General features: G+C 37.3%; 1 protein-coding gene across 1 annotated transcript in view; it reads left to right on the forward strand.

Annotated features, from left to right (window-relative positions):
* Window positions 1–209: 209 nt before the first annotated feature.
* The window catches only part of LOC133280110 (sodium channel protein type 5 subunit alpha-like), a 34,710-nt gene continuing 19,756 nt past the window's right edge, over window positions 210–15,163 (forward strand). The window contains exons 1-13 of the mRNA XM_061474509.1: window positions 210–464; window positions 1,468–1,586; window positions 2,595–2,702; window positions 4,260–4,388; window positions 5,169–5,260; window positions 5,917–6,138; window positions 8,379–8,436; window positions 9,129–9,270; window positions 9,767–9,964; window positions 10,925–11,101; window positions 11,641–12,042; window positions 12,726–12,855; window positions 14,739–14,977. Coding sequence (XP_061330493.1) covers window positions 210–464; window positions 1,468–1,586; window positions 2,595–2,702; window positions 4,260–4,388; window positions 5,169–5,260; window positions 5,917–6,138; window positions 8,379–8,436; window positions 9,129–9,270; window positions 9,767–9,964; window positions 10,925–11,101; window positions 11,641–12,042; window positions 12,726–12,855; window positions 14,739–14,977 — 2,271 coding nt within the window. The remainder of the gene's footprint in view (window positions 465–1,467; window positions 1,587–2,594; window positions 2,703–4,259; window positions 4,389–5,168; window positions 5,261–5,916; window positions 6,139–8,378; window positions 8,437–9,128; window positions 9,271–9,766; window positions 9,965–10,924; window positions 11,102–11,640; window positions 12,043–12,725; window positions 12,856–14,738; window positions 14,978–15,163) is intronic.

Below are 15,163 nucleotides of genomic sequence, written 5' to 3' on the forward strand. Positions count from 1 at the left end.
CAACCCAGGCATCTCACTGAAATAGCTATTGATCATTTATTTCTTTTTTCTTTTTAGAAGCTGATGGCTCAGAAATTTATGTTACTAGCCACACATGGGCAACCAGTTGTTTAATTCTCTTAACTTACCTATTTTGGAGTTATCTGAATTTCTTTCTACTTGTTTCTATTATTTGAACAGAATTAGTGACAGGAAGAGAAGAATGAAAAATGGCCGAGTTCTTACTACCTGGTACCAACAACTTCCGTGAGTTCACTTCCGAATCTTTGGCTGCCATCAAAAAGAGGATTGCTGCTAAGAAGAGTTGTAGAAGAAACACTGTAGACCAGAAACCTGAGGAGAAGCCACGTCCTCAACTTGACCTAAAAGCTTTCCAGAAGTTACCAGCTCTTTATGGAAATCCTCCTCCAGAGCTCATTGGGGAGCCATTGGAGGATCTTGACCCTTACTACAAAGATCGTAAGGTTAGAGCCAACCACGATGCTTTGATTTGTTTGTCTTACCGTGTTGCTAAGAAGGGTTTATATGAATGATCTATTAAACTGTTTTGCTTACATCCCTTTGGAAAAATTATCATCCCTTTCTAGATTATAATAATGCGTGCTGTTGGCACAGCTGAATGACATGCTGTAATCTTCTTTACAAAAGCTTAATTTTGAATCATAGGAATTAAATAGTGTGAACTTGATTAACATTTGAATCAGAATGGAAGCAGAAAAAATAAAGCGCATAAAGGAAGAAAAGGGTGGGCTGAGTCAAATCTACAAGAAATTATGATAATTTAGTAAATTTTCTTAAATGTCATGATGTGAAACTATGTTCCTTTCCATCTCAATGGTTATGCTCCACTTACATGTACAATAAATGATCACCTATATATTAAAAACGTTTTAAAACATTTGCTGATGAATTCTTAAAACCTACTTATTCAAACTCGATATTCTAGTTATGAAATATTGAAGGATTAAATTTTCAATAAAGAACAGAGAAAATGGGGACTAATCCATTGTAAATTATGCTTATTGCTTAGTTGCTTAATTATGCTTGGTAATACTTTGAACTAATTTCTACAGTCTTACAGCTAGAGGATCACTGTCAACAACAGTAATGTTAAAGTCTGCAGTTCTTCCTTCCACCTCTGTTTATCTTGACTCAATGGGAGGTTCTGTTTGAGAGAATAGTCATAAGCAAGATTAGTTCTGTGCACAACTCTGTGCAAGTCCTAAGGTTTATAAAAACATCTCCTGCTGAGTTATTTCTTTTTACAGCTTCACAGTTAATGGGTATTAAATCTTTCATCACTTTGATGAAAGGATAGCAAATATCACAAAGTATCAGAAACAGTCAACAAACATTAAAGTTAAAATCAAGCTCTTGCTCATCACTGGTGCAACAGAATATGGCACAAAAGTATGCTCTATGTTCAACTTCCTGAAATCTTCATGTTTCTTTATATTTTTTTTTAAGATCTTCATAGTGCTAAACAAGCAGAAAACAATCTTCAGATTTACTGCTACAAGTGCCTTGTGGATCCTCAGTCCTTTCCATCCAATTCGAAGAACAGCAATTAAAATTTTAGTGCATTCATATCCTTTTGTTGGCTTCATTTCCTCTTCCTGATTAAAAACCCCTATGCCATCCCGTGCTTATGTATTTCGGAGCATCGGATCAATTTAGTCTTTTACTCACTCCAGATGATTTCTAATTCTGAATTACCTTAGAAACTATTATTGACTTGTTGCCTTTGTGCTACTCAGAAATAAATAGCGAGTACTGGGAGTATGGAAGCCTGATTTTTCTACAGGTATGTGTTCTGAGAATGATCCCTGATGTTGATTTCCTGATGTCCCATTAACAAGTACCTCATGCTAAAGCCTTTCTCAGTGAGAAGATGAACAAGATCCCTATCTACTCTCTCATCTTCCATTTACCCAAACTGTAGGAATTTAACTCATGTACCAAAGCTGATTAACCATTGGCCAGTTTAAGAAAAGAAAAATTATGCAAATTTAGTTGCTTTAAGAAATTGGATTGAAAAAATTTATCTTGGGTATATGAAAGTGAAAATTTCCAGGGGTGCTGTTGCAGGGAATGCTCTTGAAACATAAAGGTAATATAGACCCCACTTCATACATCAAATTTAGGGAGCAAGGAATCACTAGTGTATAGCTGCAGCTTGGCACTGGGGAATGAGACCAGGGCTGTTGCTTGGGGCTGAATCAGGCACAGTGCAGGTTGCTGTATCCCTGTGAGAATTTTAGGTTTCCAGCCGTCTCCTGACTCTGTGGTGCTGAGTTAGCTGCAGTGGGTCTAAAGTTGCCATAGTATCATTGACAGACATCCCTGGAGGAGTGATGCCTCTCATTTGAGACCTTCCCTAGGCAGCAAGTTGGCTGATATTATCATTTCAAGACTCGTGGTCCAGCTCCAGGGTTTATGACAATTTGACAATGCTTGAAGCTAAAGCCAGAAGATTTTTTGTGGGGATGGAGAGCCCTAAACTCAGAACCAGATATTATGCCTATGACTGATAGAATACTTAGTTATGTTTCTGAATCAATGTCATATTCTTTGCCTTCACTCCCATGACTTACATTATTCACTTTGTTTATCATGTGCACTATTTTAACTAATTGTGTATTCATGGCTCTGACTGAGTCCTCTAAAGCTTCTCCGTCTCCTTCATGGAACAAGTACGTTGAGTAAGTATCTGTCTGTGGGTATGTATGCCTTTTAATTCTGTACTTATATTGAATTATTGAGATTTATCTTGCCACCTTCACTCAAGATAGTTGGTGGGGGATTTAGAAGGAAAGTTGCTTAAGACATATGTTTTTCTTTGAGGGAGTACTTTTCTCTTTAAACTCAATATCTGTGATAATTGTGGTGTTGTAGGAGAAAGTTAAGTGTAGACAAAGTTCCAATGTTGAACTAGCTTCATGTCTGCCCTACTGCTCCAGTTTGTTATCCCATTTCCAGAAGTTATTCACTAATTATTTGCTCTTTATCCAGATACATTTCCCATTGTTGATGAAGCACATAAAGAGCTGCTTTCTCTTAAGAATCTTGTTAATAATATTGAAATACTGAGTTTTGCTCTAATAAAACATTCTGCCAAAAGCTCCTGGCCTTCAGGACACTGTTAGGAAGTAAAGCTCTTATCTTCAGCACTGCCAACACTTGCAATATTAATCCACAATAAATCCCGCGCCTTTGTAGTAACACTTAAGCTGGATAATCACATGTTTTTACTTTTTTAAAATTATATTTCAGCTCTCATTTTTTCTATTTGGCATAAAAATGTTAGAAGATAATAATTCTAACACCTAATGCAAAGGACAAGGTTCCAAAATATTTAGTTTTAAAAACAGGTCTGAAATTGTTCCTATCTCATGTTATATGACACTGAAACAGTTGGGAATGCCAAATCCTCTGCAAGCATGGAATTGATATATGTACCTCCAGAAGATGCTGTGGTATCTCACTACCTATGAAAGCATTAAAGATTAGAGTTGCAGCCACTGTTGGCATCAAAACTACTGCTCAAATGCATTTCAATAATAATTTCAGAATACTTCTTTCTAAATGAAAAGGGAAGCACTACATCCAAATAATTTCTTTAGTGCATTTGCTGACTACCAAATGAATGCCTTTTGAATTCTGTAGGGAGATTGCTGCCTTGCTGAAATGAGAAGTGCACTCAGTAAGTACAGAAGAGCTTTTACTGATAATTTTCCATTAATAAGAATAATTGCCATCTTAAATTGAAAATCCTGTACTCTTATATTTATCTAAGTGTTTTGAGCATTCTGCACAGAAGTGGATGCTGTGTGCCCAAAGTAAATAATACACAACATATCATACATCCACTTGGCCACTAGAAACCGGAGAAAGACAGCAAGTTTTGATCTTTATTTTAGCAAGTAGCTAAGAGTTTTGTTAGCAAGAGTTTTTATTTTAGCAAATAGCTAAGAGTAAATTATGGGGATTCACATGAAGGAGTTTGAAAAAAAATTACGGAACGTCAAAAAAACATGTTACAGGCATTCACAGTAATAGCCATGTACAGATTGCCATCAGCTGCTGTCTCAAAGTCCATGGTAATCAGATGCTGATAGAATACATTCAAACCAACAGCCACCTTTCCATCACTTCTCTGCAGCATTGGCTTGGGTTTTGGTTTAGACAATAGTCTGACTGTCTCTTCTGTTAATTGCTAATATTGCTGTTTTCCTTTGGCACTTTTCTCCTTTCCTTAGATTTACTTTCACTGGCATTTACACTTTTGAATCATTGATAAAAATATTGGCAAGAGGATTCTGTCTAAATGAATTCACTTTCCTTCGAGATCCCTGGAACTGGTTGGATTTCAGTGTTATTGTCATGGCGTAAGTAGGAATATATAGAATATGGATTACCTGTTTGAAGTGTTCTGTTTGAAAAGTCTTATCAGTATGGTGCAAAAGACTATCTGAAATACAAAAACCTGTGGGTCCTAATTGCATCTGAAACTATCTAGGACATTGACTCTTCTCCTTGTTTTATTAGTCACTGTATAACAATGCGTTAGTCTTTCAAGATGGGAGTAGAACTGTTTAGAGTAAGATATACCCTGTGGTGAGTGTACAGGAATGGTTACATTTCAATCAGAGAAATATAATAGCTAGGCTGTCAAATACAAACATACTAATCCTGTGAATGGAAGTGTAAGTTAGATAATAAAGTAATATGCATAGACACCACGATACTGGATTAAATTTTTGCTTTTTGCCTCCATAAATCATAGTTTGAGCTTCAGTTTGTGGTAATTAGAAAGCTTTTGTACTGGTTAGGTGCTCCTACAGATGGGAGATCAAACCAATTCAGCCAGTGTTTCCACCTGAAATGAACTATTTTAAGGGTTATCTTTGTTTATATTTCAAATGCATGATAGTTAAGATTCTGACACAAAAGGAGTTGTGCACAAGCCAAGAGCTACCTCATAAGGAAACTCTAATAATCAAGAAATGGATTTCTATTTTATAGGTCTTCAGACAAATCCTAGATACGTAGTTTATTAATGCTTAAAATATGCTCAGAAGGATTGACAGTTCAGAATGACCACTGTAAAATAATTGCCTGGTTTACTCGACTTCAGCTACTTGACATATAATGTCCTGACTTTACAGGTATGTGGGAGCATTTAGTAACCTGGGGAGTGTGTCAGTTCTTCGGACTTTCAGGGTTCTGAGAGCTTTAAAAACCATTTCAGTAGTTCCAGGTAAGAAACTCTGTTTGCTGAATATTTGCTGCTACTCACAACTGATTCTTTGCTCCGATCAAAATGTTGGGATTGCCTTTCCTTTTTTTTTTTTAATTATTTTTTTTCCTTTGAACAGCCTTTACTGTTAACCGTATTACATCAACCCTGAGAAAACCGTTTCCTTTGCACTTTTCCCTTAGTTATAAAGCCATTAGATTCTTTTTCATGATGAAATACAAATTAAGAACCAGTGGGTTTTCTCTGTCTTTTCTTTCAGATCCTTTTGATCATATTCATTCTTGTTTCCAGTGTTTCCAGTTTCTTCACAGATTACCAGTGTTAGAAATTTCCTTTTTTAGATTTCTTTTGAATTATGCATATTAATCAGTCTGGATAAGAAAAACTGGACTGCTTTGGGTTCCTCACCCATACCTAAATATTTTATAGGGATTAAAGGCACACATGGAAATTTTATGGTCAATCAAATGAGGGAAAAAAAAAGCATTTAATATTAATCTGTCATCTAAACTACACTTGCATCGCAAATATATTTGCCATATATTCTCCAGTAATTTTGTTACTTTGATTGTTATATGCTGTTTTATCTCTAATCGAGCATGATGTAAGAATCTCAGTTTTTCATGCCGATTTTTCTTCATTTATTGTCTTCCTAGGACTCAAGATCATTGTGGGGGCACTTATTCAGTCTGTTAAGAAACTTGCCAATGTGATGATCCTGACTGTTTTCTGCCTGAGTGTCTTTGCTCTCATTGGCCTCCAGCTTTTTAAGGGCAATCTGAGACAAAAGTGTATCAGGAACTCTACAGAGTTCAGTAAAATACCTTATGTCCTTAACAAAACATGGGAATCCTATGAGATGTTTGCTAATGATACAGGTAACTTTTCATCCTTAATTCTTTTTTAGATTATGATAGAGACACTTATGAATCCATGTATAACCACTGTTGTAAATTATATTGATGTTTTGATAGCTGATATTTTGGTGAGTAACCACCTGATTATGGTCTTCAAATTGCCAGAGCAGTTTGCAGGCATCCAGGAGTGCATCCTTTCCCTTCATTGTAAGAAATAGCACTCCCAAATTTTCCAGTAATGTCCAGCTCTGTTTCCCAGAACGATATGGCAATAACTGAAAAATGCATTAGCTCACTCTCTGCTGTAATTCCCCAAAGTTCACCTTCTGCTACATGCTGAAGAGCCTGCACATCTTCATTTTGCTGCCTAGTGAATTAGTTCTCAGTTTGAAACAGAGGAATTTTCTTAAAAGTCAAAGTTACATTCTTCTTTACATCCTATGTATTTTCTTTTTATGTCTTATATATCTACAATATACATCTTTCATGTATACAACTAAGGCTGGTGATGGAAGCATAGAGCAGAGAACTGAAAATGCGCCAAACCATACTCAGAGGAACAGCAACTATAAGGTGCAATTCAGTAAGAAAAATCCTTGTGCTAAAGGAAAAGCTTCAATATACATGAAAAAAATACAAATTAAACAATGTCTATGACAAAAATATGAAGAAACCTTCATCACTGAGGAAAATCTCTACCAGCAAGTTCAGACATAGCAGTAGTTATGCAAGGAGAGAAGCATTATCGCAGGGGAAATGCTGAAATACATAAAAAAGCCACACAGGATTGCTGTTTGTACTCAATCTGTGTGAAAGATTTGTTCAGACAGGATTTCTTTAATAACTTCGTAGTCCAGAGGGAGAGACTTTGTATGAAAGATTTCTGAGGAAAAACCTTTTGCAAGAAACTCTTGTTTCTACCAAAAAGTGTACCGAAGAACAAAGTCATTTACATATACAGAATGTTGTAAAAATCATAATTGAAAGCAAACTTCAAAAGAAACCAGGTGGTGGCTGGAATAGCAAAAAGGAGACCACGTGTGTGACAAAATTTGGCAAAAAATGCTAAGTTTCTTTAGCATTTAGTTGAAGAAACAGGAAACAAAATGCATCTTGTATTCAGGGTGATTTGCAATGATGGTAAAAAGAATAGGAGAGCCCAGATAGTTTTAATGAAAGCTAGGTGACTTTCCCACAGGATTTAGGACTTTACAGCCCTATAAGCCCAGTTTTGAATAAAATTTTTTGTTTTGTTTTTTTTTTTTTTTTAATGGGCTGCTTTGATCTTGATTTTGTGGGAAGTTCCCATCTCCTACCTGGAGAACTACATGTTCTTATGATTCTCTGAAGCTCAATCACTGAATCTTCTTAAAACACCTTTTTTGTCAGTTGGCAGGAACAAAACTGAACAAAATTTGGGAGGAAAGTAGCTGAGATAATGACTCATTTCTTTATGGTGTATTCTCATGGTATGGTACAGCTGATGCTGAAGATTACTCTTGGCTCTGAATCATGCCAACTTACCTGGTGAGCACAGCTGAGGTTTGCGAAACACCAGGAAGACATGAGACCTCCCTTGCATCTGGGATAATAACCCCACACCTTAATGGGGCTAAAGAGCTAATAACACTAAAGCTATTACTTTCAGTCCAGTACTACCTCAGGCAGCGGGGTAACTGATGCTAAGAGAAGTAGGGGAAGAGGTCAAAAAGACTACTAGAGCATCCTAATGAAGAAATCTCTATTTCTCAGCTAAGCAGGGTTAGGACCTGCAGTTTGGCTCAGCTGAGCAGTGCCATGACATGGTGTGTATCCATGTTCTTCCTTCTCAGAACAGAGCTTTGATTTTTTATTGCTTATTAGAAGTGGTCTATGCTATCCCATATTATGTTTGTACACTGCCCTGGAAGAGGGCTAATTGCTACTAACCCAAAAGAGTTTGTGCTATTACCAAACCTGGGACTGTGCTTGTGCCTGTGCCCTCCAATTCTTCGGTTCCTTTATGCAGATGTAGCCAAAGTGATAATTTTTTTACATTCTGTTTTAAGGACTGCCTGCACTCTGAAATATGTGCATACACGTGTTTATAAATGAGGACATCTTGCAATCTGGTGCAGTCACTGTGAGTGTGGGAAACCTGTTCATGTGTGTGCGTAATACACTTAGAGGTCACTGATTACTTGTCACTACTCACATTAAAGGATAGAAGATTCAGGCTAAAAAGTGATTTCTTTTTAACTTTTCCCCCCTTTTTTTTATAGCATACTTTGCTAAGAAAGAGGGCACCTCAGATATTTTGCTATGTGGCCCTGGTGCTGGGTAAGTACACTTAATATTTCTTCTTTGGAAGTTTTGTCTGCCTTAGTGCTTCTATACTTGCTCAGTCATATGAGGCATAAGCAGAAATTCCAAGGTTTCCTTAAATGCAGCAACATGAGCACAGACGACAATTTAATAAACAGTCAGATAACTCATAAGGAATGAAGTATGAGCCTGCAGTTGGCTTATTCTGAATTATTTATTTATTCTAAATTTTTATTTATTCTACATTATTACTTCTTCTAAATTCCTTTGAGCCTTTCCAGGAGCATTTTCTTTCTCTTCCCCATGGATGTACAAGAGAACTGAAAACATGAAAGATCTCATATATAGCACAGGACAGACATGCTCCTCTCTGTGAATGGTCATGAGTGTTAAACTGGAAAAACAAAACGTGGACTTTGGAGGGCAGGTTTGGGGAAGGAGGGAATGTGTCTACTTTGCTGTGAAGGGCAGGGTATGAGAAAGTTGTCCTGGGCTGGTGGTCTACTCCAGCCTCTCTTCCTCTGCTGCTGGGTTACAGGTGTTGCTTTTTCCATCCCACTTTCCAGACAATACTACCTGGAGTAGACAATGGGTTTGCAATCTAATGAAATGCAGAGCTGAATAATCATCAGAACTCTCACATAAGCTGAAGTTCTCCTTGGAATCTGCATGCTTAAAAGAGCTCCCGTTTTTATTTTTACTTCTAGGGTCTGTCCTCCAGACTATATATGCTTGAAAATTGGGCCAAATCCTGATTACGGTTTCACTAGTTTTGATTCCTTTGGCTGGGCTTTTCTTTCTTTGTTCCGCCTGATGACCCAGGACTACTGGGAGCGTCTGTACCAGCAGGTACCAGCTTTGTGCATAATTTAGAACTGGTTTTCCAGGACGAGCAAGAGCCAAAGCAGAAAATGTGTAGAAAGAGCAAGAAACCTCAGAGAAAAGCAATAGCTGCAAGTCATCAAACCCACGTCCTCCCTTTTCCCTTTCCACGAGCTGTGCCTCCTAGAAAAGGGATGCTGGAGTGCTTCCCAGCAATAGACCTATCACCCTGCTTGTTTAGGGACTTAAAAAGTACCAAAAGTGTCTTGTATTGTCCTTCAAAAATATAGCAATGCCTCCCTAGTAGTCCTTATGGGGTATATGATCAGTTATTCATAGGCGATGGTACAGGAAGAGGGAGAAAGAGGGAGAAGAAGGACCAAGGAAGGCATTATTTCCATTCAAGTCTCCTAAACCATTATGTCTAGGAAGCTGAGTGATTCAGAAGAACTTCAGGGACACATTGAAAGACTTTTTGTTATTTTTTATGGTAGCTTTTATCTCTGGGATGTGTTGCTTACAGACCCTCAGAGCTGCTGGGAAGGTGTATATACTCTTCTTCATGCTGGTCATCTTTCTGGGCTCATTTTATCTAGTCAACTTGATTCTGGCTGTAGTAACGATGGCATATGAAGAGCAGAATAAGGCCACCATTGCTGAAACGGAGGCAAAGGAAAGGAAATTTCGTGAAGCCATGGAATTATTACAGAAGCAGCAGGAGGTATGTAAATTATTCCCTTGCAAGCATTTGTCTCAGTGTCCTGGCATCAATCACATAAGGGAAAGCATAACTCCTTGTGTACAGCTGTATAAAGCAATCACTCATGGGAGCAGGAGCAAGTGATAACTTACTTAAAGTAGTGATTCCTAGAGTTACAGGAGTAATTCCATGTTCAGCTGTGTATTTTTCCTGTGAAACAGTAACTTTTATTGTGGATAATGAGTATTAAAGGCTGCTGTAACTGTAAAAAAATAGTATTTTAAAATCTGTATAAAGTATAAAATTATACTATAAAATTAACTAGCAGCTTCCAAAAGAAAATGTACTTGTTTTTACTTTTTATTCAATTCTGTCACTGTGGGCTGCTGAGCAGAGAAATACACAGTAATTCTGCTAACTCCATTAGCATCTGAGCCAAAACCTGTCATAGTTGAATGAAAGTGTCTTGGTAACTTCAATGGCTTAGAAGCTTCTAGAACAAAAACTTCTGTGTTTTGACAACTTTGTCGTAAATTCAGCATAGGAATGAAAGTCAGCCATAGTGTAAATACAATCCCAAGGATCCCCAGTGAAGAGACAGAATTTTAATACTCTTTGAGCATTAATTTGGGGAAAAGCATATATTCTACAACATCATTTTCAAATGGAGTAATTTTTGTTGTAAGCAAATCTGCCATGTGGAAGAATAAGAACTATAATGTGATTATTTTGTCCCTGGCAGGTTCAATACACATGATCATGTAACATACTGCAAATAGCATATTGTTCAGTGCTCCATATGTTGGGGAAATTCTCTCCTCTTTCTTTTTATGGAGATTTTAAAAATGGAAGATTTTTAACTAGTTTTTGTGAAACACAAATTGTTAAAAGGAAATAATAAAGAGCACAGAAGTGTTTTCTTTCTGTTTATATTAAAAGTACCCAGCAAAAACATCACCCATGTTTTTGTTTTAATTTCAGTCACTGGCTATTAAAGGAATTGATGTCCTGTCAATTAGCTCCTTTGAAGCCTCTTCTCTGTCTCCCAAAGAAATCAAAGAAAGAAGCAATAGGAAAAAGAGAAATCAGTCCTTGGGGATAGAAGAAAATGAAGAACAATTCCCCAAGTCACAGTCCACGGATAGTCAACGCAAGTTGGTAATCTATTGTCTGAATCTGAGATCCTCACAGCTTTTCCAATTTCATTACTAAAATAAATTGCTTGAAAGCACAAACCAAATCCCATTACAAAATCTTACAAAAATCACTCTTAAATCTTTAAAATAAATAAGGAAGAATTCAATGTAAGAATTAATTTGAAAAAGAAGGAAATACTATAAATGAAGGACAGAAAGGAAGTTATAATAACAGTTAAAATACATTTTCTATACCACTGGGAAACAAAAATGGTGAATGACTATCAGAATTTAACTTCCGTGCCATCATTTAAAATTTCTCACTTAAAACATAAATAGTAAAGTTTATCACAAAAATAGCTGCTACTGCTGATAGGATTTTATTATCTGATGTTTAAAATCTAAGCATAAACCTCCATGAAAAAATCTGAATCAAATAAGAATTTTGGACTTGCAGTGGTTGATAGGAACTGCTATGAAACTCTAAACATTTATTGCTTCCCCGAATTTTCTCTGTGATATTATGCTGTTCTCTCTATATTGCTTTTCCTTGTCTTTTAGTCTTTCCTTGGACTGGTGTACGGTCCCAATGCACATCAGGCAAAACGCAGGCTTAGCCATGGCAGCGTGTTTAATTTCCAAATACCTGCTTTAGAAGTTGATTCCAGAACAGATTTCAGTGATGAGGAAAACCGCAGTGCTGGGGAACACAAAATCCAGTGTCGGTCGCTGTCAGTCACACAGATGGGAAGACGATCCAGTGTGCAAAGTCAAATAAGCCAAAGCTCTCACCCTGCTACGCCAAATTGCGTGCACAGCAGCAAGTGGGCTAACATGGATGACTGCAATGGTGTGATTTCAATGATGGGAGGAGGAGGCAGCAAGGTGCACAGCCTAGATCCAGTGTCTTCCGAAGGAGTAATGCTTCCACCGGTAATGGAAGACCCAGGAAAGGGGGAACCGGTAAGGAAAATATATTATTTTCAATAAATACTTTATAATATGGTTTCTCTGTAAGTGCCAGTTTTTTCTTAAGAGTTTCAGTGTGATAGCAAACTGTGATATGGAATAAAGTATACTGATGTAGAAAGTTCTTGAAAACCAGACTTCAGCATTTCTGTTATAAACCTTATTCTTCTGCTATTCACAATTTATGTTAACATAGTTTTGAAGGTTCCCAGTACTAGACTTACAAATCACCAGTGAGTTTTTTTATCCCATACCCTGCCCAGGGGGAGTGTTTTGAGCTGTACCTGTGATTTCTTTCTCCTTCATAGAACCTTTAACATTATGCAGAAACTTTGTAAATTCCCCAGGTGGGTAGAGATGCTTTTCTACCAGTTTATCTCTCATCTGTCTCCTTGTTCATTAAACACTGGAATATTTCCAAGGGCTATTTCCCCTCATGGACTTATTTCCAGTGTTTGTGTTTGCCCTGTTGCTATTACATGCTTGCAGGATCTATTTACTCTAGCGTTACTACTGAAAAGTAAGACTTTCATCCTTAACAACTATTACGTCTTGCAAAAAGGTGCATTTATTTGGCTGTGTGTCATTGCTTCTATTAACTTCCATAGTTACCCATCATCACACCCTACTTAATTTTATTCCAGTAGTATCTCCCTAATCATGTTTACTTCTTTAAGCAGCCAGCTGTAAATGATGAGAGCAGCATGATGCATTTGCCTCCTCATCTGTCAGTGGAGTACTTTAACGAGGCACTTCAGAGACAAAGGGCAGCAAGTGCAGTTAGCATAATTACCAGTGTCTTGGAGGGTAAGTGGTTCCTCATTATGCTTATTTCAATCCTAAGGTAATGCTAGCATGAAAGACCAAAATGTCAATACATTTCTTAAAGGTTAACAGAGATTTGTAGGTGTGTAGTTAGGAGTTTCATGGTTAATATGGCTCTTTTGTAAAAAAGGAAAAAAAAGCATTATCACACAGTCGTGTAGTGGAATACATTCTTTGCCTATTGTAAGATCTTGTTTTGTACGACAGACAGTGAAGGGGATTGGAGGGAGAGTGGGTGGAAAGAGTTTCTCTAGCATCTGAGGTGCAGGATTGAGGTACTGTTTCCTCCCCCTGACCCTGTGATTTATGATATGCCACTCGCAGAGCCATAGGCATGCAGAATCCAATAATAAGATTATGCAAGCAAAATCAGTTGTGGCAGTTCCTAGATTTTCAATAATTAACCCCCCTATTTTATTCCTTTAACATTACATATGATTTATTTTAGGATGTTTTATCACTTTGATAGTTTTTTTTGCAGATCTTACTGAAAAATTTCAGCCCAAGTTGTTCAGGATGAGAAAGTCAATCTTGTTTTGTTTTGTCCCTGTTGAGGAGCTCTATCACCAGTTCTTAGACCACAAGTACGGGATTTAGCAGTGGTGGGGTGAATGTTGGATCTGTTGTGGCAGGGATGTCCCTTTTATAAAATTTTTAGGTTTTTTTTTGTTCTTGGGACAATCACAGTTGCAATGCATCCAGTGGAGCCTTGCTTTGTGGTGATCAGGGTTTTGTTGCACACTTTCAGTTGTGAAATGGGATGGAACAAAACTTGTATCTCTGTGTGGCTGTGGATTAACTTAACAACAGGTATCTGATAGGTCTTTGATAGGATCTGAACACCAGTTCTGCTGGATACACACTGTATACATAAAGAGGAAACCACTTGATCTAGAAAATCAGAGGACAAATGCTAGTCCAGGAGTGAGATTGGGTCAAGATGGTCACACTAGAATAAGCACTGTAGGGTGGGATCTGAGACTTGAGCCTGGAGGGGAAAAAGTGAAAACTAAACAGTGGGAAGAAGCAAGGACAGGTCCATCTAAGAAAAAGATATGACTCAGATCCAGCTCATCTGATGTCTAAAAAATGTTCAGATCTCTGAACACCAGGTTATTACTAATACCTACTGTGCTTGTATTTATCTTGAAGCTCCAGTTTGTCAATGAATTTGCATGGGACTTCAGCAGAGTCAAAAGTATTTTGAAGGACTCCTCAAGGCTATGAGGGTTATATTTGACCAAAATTGATAAAGCCAGAACAGCTTCTGTCCCATATTTTAATTACAGAAAATGGCTAAGTGTGGCAATTTGTATCAACCGAGAAACTATAGACATGACCTTTCCAGTAGAAGTAGCCTAAGGTCAAATTTTAGGCACTGTAGTTTGCATTTGCCTCAGCTATTATCAGAATTCCTGTGGCTGCTATAGACTCTGTTGAGAGAGGAGACAAAAAGATGATGGCTGTGATACAACCACTGTCCTAGGCATCTATGGAAGGATAACATGAAAAGTGCCTCTGCATGCTATATTGACCTGCAGACTGTGGTTTGGCCCCTGCATCATATATGTGAATTTAGTCAGATGATTGTAATACAGGTTTAAGCCAAATAAAACCTGGTCAAAAGTCTTACAAAGTATATTTACATTAATGCATTTTGAATCAAATTTTCTCTGAATTTTATCTTCATGTTTATTAGCTGATGTAGGGACTACATGAATGGTAGGAAGTGGAGGGAAGTTTGGGGGCTCGTGTGAGATGTGAGGTTTCCTTTTTCTTCTCTGGTTTTTTGAATACTTGAAGTAGTAATTTCACCATCTTGTTCAGTTATAACTAATTATAGTGGGGTTTTCTTTTGCATTTAGAACTTGAAGAATCTCGGCGGAGATGCCCACCCTGCCTGAATAATTTTGCTTTAAAGTATCTAATTTGGGACTGCTGCCCACTTTGGGTGAGAATCAAGACAAAAGTGGCTGCTTTCATAAAGGATCCCTTTATCGATCTCACCATCACTGTTTGCATTGTGATGAACACTTTGTTCATGGCACTGGAGCACAATAATATGTCAGATAATTTTAAATCAATGCTAAATGTAGGCAACTTGGTAAGCAAACTCTCAGCTATGTGACATTTTACACCAAGGGTTGATTGATGGGTCACTTGAGACAGAGAGAGTAACTGTAAAAATTAAAGATTAGCAAACTCTGCATTTATAAACTCTGAATATCTAATATATACAATACCCAGATTTTATCAATATACTTCTAACACACTCCTGAGAAGGAAGAAA

This window comes from Pezoporus flaviventris, unplaced genomic scaffold (assembly GCF_033815535.1).
Source record: "Pezoporus flaviventris isolate CSIRO_AGI_PZ_B2104156 unplaced genomic scaffold, CSIRO_AGI_Pfla_v1 ptg000079l, whole genome shotgun sequence".
Classification (NCBI taxonomy): domain Eukaryota; kingdom Metazoa; phylum Chordata; class Aves; order Psittaciformes; family Psittacidae; genus Pezoporus; species Pezoporus flaviventris.